The 19,464-nt window shown below is 38.9% G+C and overlaps 1 protein-coding gene across 1 annotated transcript in view; it reads left to right on the forward strand.

Moving 5' to 3' along the window:
• Positions 1 to 1,325: 1,325 nt before the first annotated feature.
• The window catches only part of thsd7ba (thrombospondin, type I, domain containing 7Ba), a 125,052-nt gene continuing 106,913 nt past the window's right edge, over positions 1,326 to 19,464 (forward strand). Inside the window, exon 1 of the mRNA XM_084545149.1 lies at positions 1,326 to 1,662. Within this exon, the coding sequence (XP_084401275.1) occupies positions 1,503 to 1,662 (160 nt within the window). The 5' untranslated portion in view covers positions 1,326 to 1,502. The remainder of the gene's footprint in view (positions 1,663 to 19,464) is intronic.

A 19,464-nucleotide genomic window follows, 5' to 3' on the forward strand; every position in this document is an offset into this window, starting at 1 on the left:
CAATTGACTGTGCAGAAAGTCGGCGACCTCTTTGCACTATGCGCTTCAGCATCCGCTGACCACTCTCCGTCACTTTACGTGGCCTACCACTTCGTGGCTGAGTTGCTGTTTTTCCCAAACGCTTCCATTTTGTTATAATAGAGCTGACAGTTGACTGTGGAATATTTAGGAGCGAGGAAATTTCACGACTGGATTTGTTGCACAAGTGGCATCCTATGACAGTTCCACGCTGGAATTCACTGAGCTCCTGAGAGCGGCCCATTCTTTCACAAATGTCTTGTTTCACAGTCTGCATGCCTGAGTGCTTGAATTTATACACCTGGGGCCAGGCCAAGTGATTAGAACACCTGATTCTGATCATTTGAATGGGTGAGCGAATACTTTTGGTAATATAGTGTATGTGTATGAAATTTCACACACTTTTGCGTTTCCGTTTGAACATAGAATTGTTTCAGAAACGCTCGTCTAAATGCGGAGTTAAAAGTGAAAACGAAACGCCACTTTTGCGCTTTTGTTTCAGATAGTTTCCGTGTAAAGGTAGCCTAAGAGTACTTGCTACATCATCACACCCAGTTTGAGAAAATGCACTTATATAGATATTGCAATACAGTCATCTGTCAGAACCACAGGCTCACTCACTGTTGTGTTGCCTCATTTATTTAAATAAAAATCATTTTCAAAATAAACTCAATAAAATCATCACTTATAAATATGGATCAGGGTTTAATGGTGTATCAGTCAGGCATAATGTTAACCCATGTTATGTTACATTTAGTTTTACTGTGCATCAGAGTATTTTGTGTCGACTTCCATGATGGCAGGATGATAAAAAAAATAAACTCCAGGGTGCGCTCTGTGGGGTGATAAGTCAATAATAACAAATCCCTCGATACGCAAGTGCAACACTGCAGCAAAATTTGTTTCAGGAAAATGAATCGCCGCAGTCATCAACACCATATCATCAGTCTCTCAAAGCATCAGGTGTTACAGATTCAATTCAATATTCATTAATTTTGCTGTTGGTGCAACACAATTAGTGGGCTAGTGAATCCTGGACTAATCCCTAACACTCATAGGACATGAATCACAGTAGCAGGAGATAGGAATAAATGAGCTGCAATAAAAAGCTACTAATACCCTGTATTACTCCAAGCTTAAAGTCTCCCTTACTTCAATACTTGCTTCTGTACCGTGGGAGGCTGAGATACTCAAGCCTCCTTGACTAATTATTTTTGGTCCATGCAGGTGGAGGCTCATTCATGGTATCACATTTTAATGTTGAATTTAACAAAAAAAAATTGAATATGATCCATCCAACATACTATCCCTGTATGAACACGTGTGATGCTCTTTGAAAGATGACATTGAATATGTTTCTGGGCTGGAGGTTTTAGTGGGTCTATACATTTTTAAGAGCTTCCCTTCTGCTAGTCTCTGGCCATATTCATGAGTTACTTGGTAATGAATTTAATTTTCTTCCCGCAGAAGTAAGTGAGGAAGCAATGGGCTGGACTATGACTCTAAAAGATGACTTTGGGGTCACTGCCTGGACACGGCAAGCTGGGAACTACCTCAGCCTCTTCCTCCTCCTCTCTCTCTTTTCCATTCCAGTCCATTCAGACGTTGTGTTTCCTAAAGACCATCAATTCTCATGGAAAGCAGGTAAAATATTTAACTAATCACATTTATTACAGATCTGTTATATTTGTCAGGAGTGCTTAAATTGTACTAAACTTTATGTATTTTCTTGCCAAACACATGCGAGGATTTCACAAAAACAAAAACCTTTAAAGTTGGTAAAGGTTATGCTTCATGTGTGAATATGCACACTCTTGTATAGAGACACCATATCCACTCCTGAGTCAGAAAGTCATTGCTACTTCTCATTAAAGAAGAAAAATACTGTGCAACTACATTCATATTCAGCGCAGTCAGCTATGTGGGGAGAGTAATCTTAGTCTTTCTGAAACGCACAGGGAGCATAAACCCCGAGGCTGCTATTGGACATCATGAAGCCAGGAGGCCTGTACGCCTGGGTAGTTAGCATAACAATACCTTTGTCAGACTGACTATTCATCCACAGTCCCAACGTGACAACCAGGGTAGGTTGTTAGAGTAACAACATATATTTGCAAACGAAATAAACATGTTCTGGTATAGTGAGTGGATTTATGGCCCCAGTTACGTCTAGTGAACACTGCTTCTGTAAATGTTGAGACTAAAAGTATAGTACGTATTTAGTGTTTTTTTTTGTTTTTTTTTACACGCTACATACACTGACCAGCCATAACATTAAAACTGCCAATCTGTGAAGTGGGTAACAGGGATAATCTCATTGCGATGTAATGCTCTTCTGGGAAACCTGGGTCTTTACTTTTATGCTACTTTGATACGTACATATATGTACGTGTATGGTTATCTCGTTCCACCTGCTCCTCTCTCCTCTCTCCTTTTTTCTGTTTCTACCCGGCTGGCCTCAAGCAGATGCGTCTCCCCATATGAGCTTAAGGTTCTGCTCAAGGTTTCTTCCTGTTAAAAGGAAGTCTTTTCTTGCCACCGTCACCTGAGTGCTTGCTCTGGGTGTTGTAAAGCGTCTTGAGACCATTTGTATTGTTATTGACGCTATAGAAATAAAATTTTATTGAATATGTTCACCAGAGAAGAGATGGACATTCACCTGGCCATTCATATGATGTAAATGCAGACTTTATCAGACTTTCTTCATTGCTCCTGTGTCCCGTTCTGATGCTCACCTTGCTGCTGTTGGCGCTTTTCGTCGTGGACAGGTGTCAGCATGGGCAGCCTTACTGGTCTGTGGCTACACAGCCCCATACAAAACAAACTGTGTATTTACACCTTGCTATCTGAACCAGGATTCAATTTTGTGGCAATCTGAGCTATTGTACACTGCAAAATCTAATAAGTAAACATTACTTAAAAAAAACATGCAAACCGATTGCCTTGAAATTACAGACTAATCTGGACTAGGAATTGCAAGTTGTGCAAACAAATGCTTACGTAGTGTAGTTCACTTACAGTGTTTTACCTAACTAGGCAATTACAAGTAAAGTATAATGTGTGTTGATTAAACACAACACATGTATTGAAGTTGGCCTAACAAATGCTTACTTAGTGTAGTGCACTTACACTACTGAGAATTCCTATTTCAACTAACTAGGTAATTATGAGTAAAGTATACTGAGTGTTTATTAAGCACAACACATGCATTGAAGTTGGCCTAACTAATGCTTACTTAGTGTAGTGCACTTAAACTACTGAGAATTCCTGTTTCACCTAACCTGGTCATCACAAGTCAAGTATACTGTGTGTTTATTAAAACACAACACATGTATTGAAGTTCCTGAAACTTACAATCTCAGTTATATTTACTTGAACAGTAATTGATCTTAACTTCAACGCAAAACGATTGCCTTCAAATAAGTAAGTGTTGCTTTTATACTTCAAATAAATGAAAACCAGGCTATATTTTAAAATCACATTTACAGTTACATAAGATTTCAACACAATGATATACAGTAGTTCAAAGTTCAGCACTTCTTTATTCCTGCTTGAAAGGCAGAAAAAACCTCAAATTTACCAGTCGAAATAATGCAGCGTCTCTCCAGTACCAACCAAGTTGTGAACTGTCTGTAGGTTATTTACATGATTAGCACTCTTCTTCTTTTTCTGCTTCGTGCACAAACATGCTCATTGCCGCCTCCAACTGGTGTCGTAATGTCTTGCTTCCTTTACTTGGTTCTTGTAAGTGACCTTACCTTGGAATTATGAAGTAAATTGCTTTCTTCACCCTGCAATTAAGTGTTACTTGAAAAAAACCATTAAGATGTAAATACTTTCGCCAAATAGTTAAGTGAACAATTAAATGCAAGTCAGCATTAATATTGCATTTTACAGTGTAGCTCATCTGTCGGTTTGGACCACACAGGCTAGCCTTCGCTCTTCATGACCCGTCAATGAGCCTAAACAAGTCAAGCCAGTTCACTGCTTCTCTTTCGTTTTGATAGTGACCACTGCAGACCAGACTGAGACAGTGTATACCTTTTCATTCTCCTATCCTGGTGTGTATGTGCAAACATTTATAATTTGCAAGTGGATCCCTTTTGAAAAGCTGTGTTGAAAGCTCATGTCATGCTCTTTTATAAAGAGAATTTTCAGGTTACCTCACAATCCATCCCTTACTTGCTTGACAAATCCATTTGAAAATGCATTTACAAAGCAGCTTGAGGAGGAAAACTTGGCCTCCCCACACAAAAGTCCCACTTGCTGTGCGATTAGCACTTTCATTTCTCACTCTGTGGTTGGGTAATGACACTGCCCAAGTGATAAAGAGATTGATTAATTTCACTTGAAAGAGCTTATGTTCAAAAGGGATGTAACCCGGGACACCAAGTGTGAGGATTTGACATCCTTGCCGAGCTAAGATGGCTTATAAGTTGTTTCTTCACTGGAAATGAAAATCAATTTGAGACAAGAAAGGAAGTCTGGAATGTAATGTGCCTCACCTCTGAATATATTCCTCTATGTCTGTTTGACTGGAGGGAATCTGCGAGGCTGTAACAATTGCTATCACAGTGCTTTGAAGTAAAAGCAAACAACACAACATGTTCAGTTGTTGAGATACAGTTCAGGTCAGTAAATAATCATGTCGTATTTGGAGGACATATTTGGTATAGTTTCATTTAAATGGGGGTGCATTCAGCTGAGCCTCATGATTAATTGTCTGTGCCTCAGCTCCAGGCTTTATATCCCAAGTCTGAGTTCAAGTTGGCAAATACCGATTTAACTTCCCTGTATACACCGCAGACATGATGTATTTGAATACTTAATTGGCTTGATAAGCAACGCTTTTAATTTTGAAACTGTCAACGCAGGGAAGATCTGTTCTAAATTAGCACAGCCACCCTATTGTGTGTTTGGTGTGTCTATCTAGGCCAGCGGCATTGTGGGGAAAGTCTTTTGTGTGAGCCAGTTCCCAGAGCTGCGGCTAAGCTGCGAGTCTCAGGCTCCAGTTGGAAGCTGGAGCCATTTAAGCTTGACCTTCATCAGTGTCTTGAAGAACAGAATCGAGCACTGAAACACTGCGGGTAATGGGACTATTATTTAACTCTTAAAAGTGTCTGTTCAAAGACATTCCCTCTCACGCTCCCATACTTGTCCTTTCTAGCAGTAAGTTACACATGTGCCATTAACTGACTGACAGAAAAGCAATAAGATAGAACGTATCATGACATGGTTGTAGAAGATAACTATTTCAGCCTATAAGGATTTTTGCTTTTCTAAAACTCAGCTGTTAGGGAAGGATTATATATATATATATATATATATATATATATATATATATATATATTGGATAAGTGTTTCTCTTTGCAGAAACCTTCACATCACTACTTTCGTAATTTGCTGTGTGCGTGGTTTGTTTAACTAGATTAAATTAAAATTGTCTCATTAGTGTACAGTAGATTGCATATCCCTAGGGTTGGGGAGATTCATTTTTAAAACTTGTTGTGCATACTGTTTGTATTTCCTGTTTCTGCCAGAATGCTGTAATCTAGTTTATTTTCACATCCATGAGCATCTGCATTTAAACGTGACACCTCATCTTTAGTCTACTAAAGTGAGTAAGATCGTCTCTCCCAGGTTTTCGTTTGTCATTTTTGAAATGAACATAATTCTTCTGCAGAGCGTCTTTAAAATCTTGGGATTCACCTTATTTATATATATTTTATCACTGCCGAATTCAAGAAAAAAAAAAAAGAGCTGCTTTCATAGGTACATGTGAGAGCTCATCCCAGATGGGGCTGTATTGTACATCAAAGGTTCTTTTCCTCAAAAAAAAAAGAAAAAAAAAAGGAAAGTCCTCATCTAAGTTTTTATTTTCTGTCTTTGACTGGGGAATCCAACTAGTTCAGGGAAGTTAGGTGTTTAATCTCTAAGGAGGTTACTGTGATAGTCCAACATAATTTTAACAATACACTTGAGACCGTGTACAGAAAAAAAACAAAAAACATGCATTTATATTTGTTTGTATTTCATCATTTACACCTCATGTTTCTTCCTATAAAATATTTTCTGTGTCACTGCCTGCAGTCCTCTGGAGAATTGAATAATTAAGCCATCTACTGTTCATCTAAATTATGTGGGAACTTTCAGCCATAAGATTCAGCTGAAGGGCAATGATTTTCAAAAGATTGAGAAATCAATAAAGGTTTCCCTTAATGAGAGGACTCTCAGCTCCTGCTGGATTATTCAGAGATCTTATGAGGGTGAAGCCCCAGGACCCAGCCGTATACTGTAAATCATTTTAAATTGCTTTAACTTAAAAACGTATATTTTCCTGCTACCTTAAAATTGTGGCTTAACTGAACTTAGGTTGAATCATTTGTTCATGGTAGTCTTATTACTTTTGAAAATGGTGTTATCTGAACTTGGGGCAATAAGTTTAATAAACTTAACAGAATAAGAAAAAAATCAGTGACCCTTCAGTCACACTGACATGACTGAACTTTTCTTTTTACATGAAGAATTTAAAGCTGCAGCTGTCGGAGTCCTTTTGTTCCACAGACACTACAAAGACAACTCGAGAGGCTGCTCCCGGCTACATTGTTAATTAAGTATATAGGGTTGGGAATAAATCAAATATGAGCCCTGTTGTCATAATTATGAAGAGAAATGAACATATATGTTTACGTCCTATTCGATTTCTTTAAACTACAAACATTGAGCATCTCTGGAGGGGTTTCACACTCTAACTATGGATGCTGGGAAGCCTTTTAGAATGCTAGTCATGTTTCTTTAAAAAACTTACTAAGTTTAGTGAACTCTCAGACGTATATTCATTCAGCAGATCCTTTGAAGTCAGTCAAGATTTTAAGTTCTGAAGGAGTCTAAAAATAAAAGCTACAAATTTAAATGAACTTTAAAAAAACATCAAAATGTTTATATTTAGAGGAAGTTAATGAGAAAACACTGGTTGATACAATTTAATTCAGAGAATCCAAGTTCTTTGTTGTCATATTATAGTGATATCATCCAGCACAATGGTGCGTAGTATGATGTTTGGATATAAGGGCAAAATAAATTCATATGTGCTTTGATATAATCAGGCAGCATTTACATTTCATTTCAGGGTCTGACTGTATTTATTTGCAATTTCAGTCCACTGTTGCGCCATCAAAGCTGAAATCAAACATTGCTGCTGCAGTGGGCTTCTGTTGTTTCTGAAAAATAAGCTCAAAGGAGACAGTGAGCAAGGATCAAGCCTAGCAGGATTTCACTCACCAAATCACACTGAATAATTTAGGGAGGGCTTTTATGATTTATGGTGACAAAGAAGAAGAAGAAGAAGAAGAAAATCCATTAGGCAAATGCATTTTAAGGCAATTAGCATCAGGGGATAAACTGTTGCAATTGGACAGTATCGAATTACAGTCCCACTCGTTTCCTCTCACAGCAAAACTAAACACTCCGCCGTGTTAGTTATTAGTTTTACAGTCAGTCCTACGACTTTTAAACTGTAGAATAGCTGTGTAAAGGGCATTGAGGCATGTACTGACAGGATGCTGCAGGAAAATTCAAGCACTCTTCATGTCACGGGTACAGGCAAGGAGATGTGGTCATTTGAGTTTGAACAAAGCAACTAGGAATAACAATAAGCTACATGTTTAGGTCTCATGTGACCGGTGCAGTCGGTTTAAAGAGCCATCAGAGAAATGGTAAGCTGTAAATGGCAGATGACATGTTCAAAAGAAAACAAGTTATCGTAGGAGCTCACAGAATCTGTTCACGTCCCCCACTGTAATCTGATTACTCGCATAAACTGAATTCAGACTGAGAGCAGCAGATGGAAACAGTGAAAAAAAAAAATCTATGCTGTGTATGTGTGAATCAGAACTGTTACAAACAACACGTCCTCATTTATAATTGACAGAACAGGCTGATTGCCATTGACTTTCAAAACAACATACAGTGTACGATAGTTTGCAGAAACAACATGTATGACTGATTACAAGGCTGCTGGCAGGCGAGGTTGTGTGTAGAGAAGAGATGGATGGAGGACCCCAGGAGACTGGGGATTGTGTGTTGTTGTTTGACCATTCGTTTTTCACATAAGTGATCCCAAGGTTACATTTTCTTTATTTTTCAGTCTGTGTTTTGTTAGCTGTATACAGTTACACTACTTGGTTAAATACAGGCAGATAAATTGTTTTGGCCTGGTTTGCAAAAATATCATGGTTTGGATTAAAATCCTTTCTACAATAAGCTTCTCAGCACGTTCTCGGGTACCATGGAGACAAGTCCCGCACCAACTGCTCGATATTTCCTACACTTCATTCCTGCTGCAGGAGGGTGCATATGTAAATGGGTCGTTTTAACAGCCTTTATACATCTTTAACCACCTCTGAATGAATATTACAAAGACAAAACTTGCCACTTAGAAGTGCTGACCTGTTTCTTCCTAACCAATTTATTGTAGCATAGACAAATTGTAAACTGAAAGATCTGACACGAGGTGCACTGTAGTGGTCAACACAGTTGTTAGCCAGTCTTGAAAGACTGGGACACAAAACAGCACAGTCGAAATGACTTGTGAAAGAAGTCCATTAGACATGACCCATAAATATCACGTTACACAAATTATTGACGGATGATCAGCTCCACCAGAGTAAACAAGAATGTAATAAAATGTTATGCCATTTAATTTAAAGTGGCATTGATGGTGCTGCTCTGGGAGGATGTCGGGACTCTTTTGTGGGAGGTTACCTCGCCCAGCTCCCCTGTAATTCATCCAGTGTCTTCCTAATCCACAGGTAGTCAAGTTCCTGAAACTGTCCCTCTCTGAGTCAAGTACATCAACAGCACTATGTCGTTTAAGGTCAAGGCTGGCATAGCTGCGTTAAAAAACAATACTACAACACACATCTTGTGTAATGATTCATGTTGTGAATTTGATCTGTTGGTAACAAATGTTTCTTTTGTATTTTGTCCATTTTTGTTTTATTCAAACAACAAAAACAGCCCGCTGTTTTTAGCCTCAAACCACCGAACTACCGATCCATTTCTTTGGAAATTATTTAAGTGTCTTGGGTATTCGTTAATACAGAGGATAAGATGTTACAGTCCCTTGTGCCGAGATCTCAGGCAAAACACATTTAGAGGCCCAGTCCAACTGAAAAACCGACCTGCAGGCTCGCAGCCAGCTGGCCGGCTACCAACCAACAAGAAGATATCAGATACCTGGCCTAGTCAATGGCAGTGTGCAGCATGTCATTTCAAACCTACAGTCAATGCGTTATGAAATATGAACTAAATAAATGCTGCTGGCTTGTACAGCTAAAAAACAAAGAAATATTTCAATATTTCTCAACCCTCAAATAAATGAACGATACGTGAAGCACCCAGTCGAGGTACATAACTCCGGAACATAACTCTCAGCATAATTTTGATCCAGTAGACTTCACATAAGACAAACACAAGTTTTTACATTTACTGAAACTTCGAGAAACTTTAGGTTATGCTTTTGAACTTGCATATTTGTTAACGAGAGGACAAGAAGGAAGGATGATTCCACTTAATTCTTGTGTGATTTTGTACGGCATCGTTCAACACAGATCCCTGTCTTTCATTCAACCACTCCCGCTGACTTCATCCTCAGTAGAGCCATATATGTAGACAATTTAATCCAGGAACTTAATCCATTGATACAGTGACTAGTGTTCCGGGTGCTTCATTTTTCATTATTATTTATAAACTGGACTAAACATCTCAGTTTCTTCCATGTTGCTGCTGAATGTACAGTATTATGTGTTAATTTTTATTGCCGTTTTAGCCACAAAATCAGAAATAATCCTTTCTTACAAATTAATTATCTAATGACTTAATTAATATTAATAGCTTTCTGTTTTTTTTCCTTCAGTGATCCACAAATCATCAGTCATCTCAAAGGACAAATGACACATTACCTTTGGAACATTAGTTTTCTTATAGGTCTCAAATGATAAAGTGTTGTGATATACAGACTGAACACGGTCCCTCTGGAAATCACCTGCAGCCTACATTAATTTCTCAGCTCCAGTGGAATAACTATATGCTGTGTGTTTGCTATGGTTTGCATTATTCATTGAGTCCGACTGTGTTTGTTTTCTAAACGCAAGTTACAAAATGGGTTGGAGAGATGTCTGGTTTTGTAGAAATCCTTATGTCTTTTGAGAAAACACACTCTCAGAAACCACTTATTTTAATGCAATCATCAGAAGACTGCTGCCAGGTGATTTGTCCTCCAGGCTCTGGTGTTGTCAGTGGTTTGACAACAGCTGCAGACGCTTGTCAAAGTGGGATTTCTCTTGCCGCAAATGGAGAGCTTTGGAAGTAAATAAGCAAAGATTCACACAGGACTGCTGTATTGCTCTGAAATGTCTGCAGCTTTTACTCGTTTTGATGAAACATAAGAATTAACAAACAAATCAAGAAGAATTCTAAGTTAGAGACTGGAAAATTGGTGTTGGTAATAGGTTGCACCTATCTTGTTTAATGGCAACTGCAGATAATCCTCAACATGAATTCTTTTTTAACTGCAACCACACAGAAACATCTCATTAAATGAGGTTCCCTCTGACTCGAGGGCAAAGAACATAATTTTTATAAAGGCACTGGTCTGAGTTTATGAATAATTTTGCACATCAGACCCACATACAGCAGAACAGCGGAAGTGTGTTTAAAATAATATCTTTGCTCTCTCTTGGTGCAGCGGTAAGCCAAGTTATATAACGTGTTGTTTTGGAGTGTGATAGACAAAAACTCCAATAGGAACACAAGACTTCTGAGGAGGACACTTTCATCCACCTCAGCTTCTATTTCTTCTCACAGTCATTGGTGTGGGACATGCACTTAATTTGCTTTTTGTAAACGCTCTTCTATTCCTATACTATCAATTATGCGTCTTGGCAAGGCGATTGAGCAAATTCCTGCAAATTTTCACAAATGCAGTTTCTTTAAAATTGAAAGAAATAAATGCGGTTTGTTATCAGCCTTTACTCACACCAGGTCAGTCGGATTAGGAGTGAGGTGAATGAAATTCAAAGCTGGATATTGATCTGAGACTCTAATATGACCCCCCTCCCCCACAGGGCATTTTTAAACCCTCAGACACGCACTTTGCATTTTCAATATTGCCTTGACAGGAAACACTAGCAATAAATTGAATGAAAAACTACTGCCCTGCCTTGTCTAATTTAAATTTGACCATATTTGTAATGGCAAACTGCATATTCTAGTGATCAAAGCAACCTCGACAGAATGTGATATGTCTCTTTAAAAGCCTCATGCATTGATTATTCAATTGAAACCTCTCATTTTGAACTTGCGTCCTTCCTTCTGACTGGCAGGAAACTGACTGAGGTTACCATAAAAGCCAGTGGCTAGTCTCATGAGAGCCACAAGGCAGGAGATTCCGTGCAGTTAGATCCTTAATCCCATGAGAATATTCTCACAGAGGAGTTAGCTTTCAGAGCAGCTCTGCTCTCAGAAGTCCCTTTCAAACAGCGGAGGCCTTTCACATCACTCCCATACAAAACGTTCCAATTCTGGATGAATCATCCACAGTTTAAATTTTCCATAAGAGGATTGAAGTAGGACACACAGTCTGGACTGGTAACTGGAGACATTAGTAATTATAAAGGATTTCTGTTCAGAAGCTGCTGGAAATATCCAGCCTGGGGTGTCATTGTATAAATGATGGGAATCAAAGATAGAAGGTCATCTCATTACTAAATGGCTCCTGCAGCTTCAATTAATACTGATTTTGAAATACATAAAAGGCCTCTCTGGAGCTCCTGATTCTTGTCTGATAAAGCCCCATGCGTGCAGAGTGTTCCTTAATACATCACTCTTATGCTAATGTCGACAAATACTGTGAAAATAAATGTAAATGTGGATTTTGGCACCACTGCCATTTATCTTCTTGTACATGAAGAAACACATACAGAATAAAAGTGTTTATGTTGCCATTTTAGTATAGTCTCTGTAGTACATGACTGATGAGTCAAACTTCATTCGAGGATTTTTGCTGCCTTAAAAGCTGTATTCCGTTATTTAGAATGAATTTTCAGAATAGAACGGTTCCTCACAAAAAAAAGTCACAATACAGAAATTTTATTAGTCAACAGTTTCCTATTCTTTAATGCAGATGAAGTAAACCTGCTGACAGGAGATTCTCCTGTTCGGCCGTGTAAACTGGCCCAAATGCAAAGAATTCAGGAAATCAGCAGTGAACACTGGCAGGCAGGAGCATGCCCTGTTCTTTGATGCCTTACCAGACACTGGGAGTCTTGAGTTTTGAGGCTGACGTGAGTGACCTTGTACTTTGTGCGTTATGCATGTCTGCGTGAGTGTTAGGCACATAAAGGGACCATCAAAGTAAATCGTCGCTGTGCCGAATGATCGGACAAAGGATCTGACATCCTTGGCTGTACGCTGCAAAACAAAATGAAAGCTCGGTGTCACATAGCATTATTAATATTATCATTCTGTTCCTCATTTTTGTCCGGGTTCTTAATATCCTCTATAAATGCTCTTTAGTGAGGGAGCTTCATTTTAATTGCAGATAAAAAAAAAAATGTATTTGCTGCTGTAACAAAATATGACATGCCTGTTGTAATTTCAATAGCCTTAATGAGATGAACTCCTCTTTGCTTAAAGCCTGAAGGTCTCAACCAGTCTGAGGCTGTATGAGTCCAGGCAGAAGCTAAAGAATATATACAGGGAAGCTAAAACTCAAATGCTAAAGAAACAAACAAACAAAAAAACACTCCTGTTTTGTGTTCATCTTCTTCATGATGCAGTTTCCTTCCTGACAAGCTGCTCTCTGTGCTGGAGCGCTCTGTCTTTGTCAGCACAAGTGCTTATACAGCCTAGTGCACACAGAGCTAGAAGTAAATAGGTTACCTGCTGATAAGATTTCCCATTTCTAACACTCTATTTCTATCGCTAGAGCCCCCATTGTTTGATAATTAATGACATGATATACCTTTCCCGAGGTGAATGTTTCACTTGACTCAAAAGATCATTTCAGAATTATGGAGGATGAGAACTCCTTGCTGATGCATTACGGGCCGTATAGGAGAAAAAAAAGAAAAATGTTAATAACGTTCTCTGTGTTTGAACAGCAGCCTCTACAGAGACCTGTTAAAATAGCCTTCTCTGTTTACTGTGTATTTGACCCAGTGGGGAACACGCTGAAGAGACAACGAGGTGAAACCAAATAGATGTGATTCTTACCTGAGAAACTCTCCCACATGAGTCATTTTCTGATTGCAGAGCACTGTCGATCAAGAGCGTTTGTTTTATGTTACCTTTTGAACAACCGCTGTGCTGCAACAGACAAGCCACAACAGAATATACAAGAGAGGAGAGGGAGAGGCTGTGAGGAAGAAATTGCCGTGGGATTATCCTGCCCGTATTAATAGCCAATGCAAATTTATACAGTTTGAATGACGGCATGTGTGACTCATTTAGCAGAGTATTGAGAGTTAAAAATCATGCATACATGCAATCTGGGCTTAATTGCTAGAAGTGGGATGGAGTATGGAGTTATCAGGATGACTTTGCATGAGTAACCCTATGCCAGTCCCATCTCCTTGAAAATATATCCATCTATTACAAATTGGCAACAGAATACTTAGTGTTATGCCATCCAACATATCTGTGAACTATCACGGCTAGTATTTAAATGAAATCTTTCCCCGATTTAACCAAAGTATGTGTGTCCCCTAAAAATAACTCTGGACTCATAACTGCTAACTACTAGGTCACAAAGACCTTGGTTTTATTATTAAAAGTCCAACTGTTTGTAAGTTCTGAACACCGCCAGTGATCAAAACAGATGCAAGGTTAACATGCAGAGATTTTAAAGACCCTAACCCAGTGAAGTTTTTGACCTTGCTAATATGCATTATTTATATTCTAGGAGATACAGTATATCGGCAATACAAGCAGTGAACACCATAGCAACATCTGTCTTAGAGCTGCAGTATACCAATGACAGTCTCAAAGACATGGATTCAGATAGCCAGGGTCGTAACGAACCTTGGGCACCAATCCCATCAATTTGTGAGAGGAGTTAGGGTGTTTTCACGCCTACGTCTTGCGCTGAATCAGAGAACATTTGATCAAATATATTTAACCCTGGTTCGGTTCAGGCAATCGAGACAAAACTCTGAGACCCCTCTCAACACTCAACAGTTTTAAGTTATAATTTTAATGAGAAAAATTGAGTGTATGAGTGTAAGCATCTAGGCTATTCTTAGAAAACTATATATATATGATAGGTGCACTGCTGCTCTGCCCAGGGAACGATGACAAGTGCTTCTGAGACCACTTTCTCTAACCAGTCTCAGGTCAGTTAATTTGCTCCAGTACAGAGTGTAATTGCAGTGTTCACACTAGCCCAAATATACCGACCTAGTGGGCACACTTCTGGTTTTGGAACAACAACCTGCGTGTGAAAGCTCCCTTACTTTCTCTAAAGACTTTTTGTAGCGTGGTCCTTCCCAATGACAATGCTGGATCTTCACATGTAATGGTAGCTTAGCTGAGTAGAAGATGAGCAGGTCTGCTGTGGTTGCTGGAGAGCAGCGTAGGAGATAGAAGTGCAGACAAATTTGCATATTCATAGGTCCACATATACTCAGTGAGGCAAAGGTATGTAGTTGCATGTAAGCTATTTGATGTCGTGAAGGTGTTATTTTCACGGGGGGAAAAAAAATTGATATTTTGATGAGCAAAGGTGAGTTTTTAGCACTTTAATCAGTGCTGGGTAAAAAACGTCTATATACTTGTCCCTGACCTGACATGACTGTACATTTTTACATCAAACAATCAGACTGACAGGAAAGCGTGTCCTGATTCCAATACGACTTACATTTCTCAGTTTGCCTTCAGTATCACATTTCATTTTTATTCTCATTTATGTATTTGTTTTGAATGTTGGAAGCAATCTGTAGTTACAGGTTATTGCAGCTGGTAACTGATTTCTCAGAACTATTCACTTTTCCCTTCATCACAAGCCGCACAACATAATTCGACATGGGCTTGGCACACATTTCGTTGCTTTGGCACAAAATTGCTTCATCTTTCAAAATTCATGAACAATTTTCTCACCCAAGACCCAGACACCTTGGTGTTTAATGATTATTATTGAAGACAAAAGGACAGTGGATTTGTGATGACCACCATGACAAAATCACTCATTGAATGCACTGGCAACCCATGACTAATGTGGAATTGGAGTGTGGGAGTAATGACATGAAAGACTTTAACAGTGTTAAGATAACCTGGATATCACTGTTACAGAAAATGAGTTTTGGGAATTTTCATTCAACCTTGTTTAATTTGTAACAAAGTTTTGTTTGTAAGTCTGGCTGTCCAGTTGTATTGCAGCGGCATCTAATTTGTTTTCAATCACTTTGTTCATTTTCATTTGTTTTGCACTGGGATGAGCTGGCTGAATAATTCTTTGTTGTTGAGAGCATTGGAAGCGCTGGATTGACCTATTGGATTCAGCGGGAACAACAAACCAATTTAATTAATTCTGTTAATGTTTGCCTTTCATCCTCTTTTTGTTCGGCAAGGCTGTTAATTGGTTTGTAAGTAATCACAATTCGGACGACACGGTTTGAAATGTTATGCTGTACTTATGAGGTAAAAGAGAGTCATTTCATGAATAGTGGAAGAAAACAAATATAATTTGTAAAAGCACTTATGCTGTAATTATTTATTTTTCAAGATGTATATCGTTGCACTGGTTGTCACTTACTTACCTTTGGCTGCCAACGGCTCATATTGACTTTTGCTGAACACTGTTTTAATACAGAACAGGGGCTGTGTAGTTTGTCCTCCACTCATAATCTCCCTGTGTAAAGCTGCGTTAGGAAGGGACCACTTTACCTCCACTACATACAATGGAGAGTAACTCTTCAGCGTGTATCTTTCAACCCTAAATGGTGGTTGAACTATAATTGCATCCATGCATCCTTTAATACACTGCTGTAGGCAATGTTCACCATCTGGGTCTTGTGTGTGAAGCGTGCTTATTAACACTACAAGCAAAGTGCAGCTGATTGGGGGAAATGTCATCAGTTTTGCAGATACACTGGCCAGATTGGAATACTGCCATGATGACAAATGAAATGCTAATGGAAAAAGTTAATAAAGTTCATCCTTAAAATTAAAACAAGCAGCAACCTCCAGGGCTGAAAAAAAGAAGGAATTGAGGATGTGCCACTGCAGTTCCTCAAATGGCCACTTGAGGCTCGATCTGTAAAGCGAGTCAATCCCCGTAGAGTCCCATGTTAAAATACCCAACTTTACAGCCAAAATAAACATGTTCAGAACTTGGTAGAGAAAAAGCTTTTGTCTCTGGAGCTATTTTCCTAATTTACGTGAACTGTACTATAGGTGACCTATGGGCTTTTTACATGACTCACCCAATCTCACCTAATAAAACTTGCAATAATACCAGGTTATGCATGAGTGACAGGCAGGTGCCATCTCAGGTTGCTAGGTGTATGTCTGTGCGTCACCCACCCACCTCAGCACCACTCACGATCCACCTCTTTGACTAGTTTTGAACTTTCTGGGAGTTAAATAGAGTCATCCACTGCCAAGACGGCAACATGACGAGCTTTAAAGTCACTCTTCAGCAGCTCGATGTGTGACTACATCGAGGTTTTGACCATCTTTATGCAAAAATAGCAGGCAAATATGAATGAGACCATGGCATGGTGTGTAAATAGCCCGCCACTATTTTGCAACATGAAATTTTTTAATTTCAGGCTGGACAAATTCCCCCATGAAACAAATAATTGGTTCAGTCCAAATTTAATCCAAATTTATCTCAAACGGAATTATGTCAAATTGTTGCTGCAGTGGTCTCATAAGTGAGACTAAGGGGAGCTAGCACAAATGGTTTTATAATTATTCCTGTCAGAAAAATGACTTTACCTCAGGAGTGCATCTCCTTGGACTTCAAATGCTGGATTCTGTTGAAAAAAAAATATTGGATTTCATAAACCTGAAGTTGTAATGTTGAACTTGAGTGGGAGCGCAGTTCACAGAGATTTAAATGAGGCTCTCACAAAGTTGCATTTCAATAAGATGTAACTAGGGGAGAGAAGACTATTGTAATGATAAACAGTGATGGGAAAAGGGTGCTGGTGGGTTTTGCTGTCGGGGTGCTTGGGGGGCTTTCCTTGATCAGGGATCAGGCTCTCTCAAACTGGCTTTTTTTTTTGGTAGCATGAGTCCTGAGTGAGTGAATGGCAGAACTCAATGACAAAGTCAGAAAATTCAAAGATGCTACTCATCCCAAATGAAGTGCAGTGTGTAGTTCTAGTTTGGGCAGAAACTCAAAAGTTGATGAAGTTATAAAGGAACCTCAGCTGACTTCTCTCATACGATAATGTTTAAAACCCACACATACAGAATTTAATGTTTCAGTGACTCCACAAGCAGCACACGGTAACATATTTAATCATCAAATATATATGAAGATCTATAATTACGAGAACAACAAGAGAGATTTTCAATCAACCATCTTTCTGTGCACTGTCTATTTTACACAAATATGTGTATGTAAGGACAAGTATTTTTTCACAGTTCCTTTTTATGAAACAAAGCCCTGACGCACAAACATACACCTATAACCGAGCAAGTAGTGAGTACTTGAATAAGACTGGTTAATTTGACAATAGAAGGTCAGTCAAATTATGTTCATGGATCAAAGCACGGCTGTAATTCCATTTACATCAGGCCTTCCTCTTATTAAGAGTGACATACAGAACTGCTCAGTATTCATGATTAAAACAAGACCATCTGACCATCGCATCATTCTTGTCATTAGGGGTTCATGGGTGCTACAGGGAGTGAACCAGTGAGTCAATCTAACAAGCTACGCTCATTATAGAAACAGAAATAGACCGAAGCCTGTATATACTTATCTGGATTTACAGCCGAAAGTTTCTTGAAGATCAGTGGATAATTCAGGCAGGACAATGTTCCAGGAAAGAGAGAGTGGATATTATTAGAAAAAAAAGGGCAATGCTTCACTTTCTCAGTGTGTTTGTTTGGTATTGTTCTTTCCCTATTTGTACTAGAGTACAAATAGCACAAATTCTAATTTTCTTCCTATTATCTCTGGACATGTGTTCCCTCATAATGAAAACATCTTGTTTTATCCAATATGTTTTCAATCCCAGGCTGTCAAATACAGCTGTTTTATCAAAGTTGCTGGTGTCTCAGTAATGCACCGGTTGTCCTTTACTGTTGGTGCTGTGATACACATGGTTTGACTCAGATATTCAGATATTAACTGACCTGCAGTAATATAAGGCATCAAAATGAAACACTGGCAAAGTCCCTCAAACAACATCAGTGGACTGATGAAGTCCACAGGACTTTCACCTGCTGGGGTTTGTGCTCTGTATTGAGACCAGTATTTCTCCACTGAATGTCATTTTATTTTTGGATTTCATGTTGTCTTATGTTGCTCTCGGGTGGAGGTTTGAAATTGGAGTCAGTTTCAAACCCGTGCTTCACGCGTTGCTGAAGGGCAACCTTTGCATATCTCTGCAAAGCAAGTAGTTTTAATGAAATGGCAGTATTTGATGTTATGGGATTGAGAGCAAGCTCATTTATCAGACTTTATCAGATCAGAAACGTCCACAGATGCCAGCCTTCTGAAAGTCATTTTTATTGATCCCAGACACACACACACACACAAAATGGCACATGTGCTTTGGCAAATCCTCTAAAATGATGATTAGAGTGTTCTGTGAAAGTGGACTTAAGGACGCTTAAGTTTAGGTTTGGCAGGATCTAATTTTGCAGGAAACCTGTAACACATACATTAATTAAGTTGGATACACCATGCATCATTGTCTTACCCCAGACGCCCAGCACTTAATCATGAGGAAAGAAGCCAGGTGAACTTTTAATTAGGATTTGTGGAGTGATGTTTGATCTTTTATTACCTCCACTGTGATGTGATTGCTTCTGTCTTTCTGTGCATGCCAAACACTGGCTGTGAACATTCACGCTCCTAAAACGAAGACGCCTTGTAAATTTGATGAGACTTTTACTCTGTGCTGCCATGAACCAAACTAATGACTATATCTCTTGAATTGGTGCCCAGCCACCTAGTATATTCTTGCTAAGCAGAATACTGACTGTGTGAGTACATATTGGGTGACAGGTCATGTTTCTCTGAAGATAAATCACTGTGAAAATCAGGGGCTACCTACAAACAGGATATATTGTAGTTTTATTTTATTATCCAGCTGTCTTTGAATCTGTGTGGCTTATGATGACTGCGGACGGAGGACAGGTGGACTCTGAAGAAGCTTTTAATGGCTGAGCTCTCAAAAACATAAGTGGCTAGAAAACTCTCTGATC

This window comes from Chelon labrosus, assembly GCF_963514085.1.
Source record: "Chelon labrosus genome assembly, chromosome: 5".
Lineage (NCBI taxonomy): Eukaryota > Metazoa > Chordata > Actinopteri > Mugiliformes > Mugilidae > Chelon > Chelon labrosus.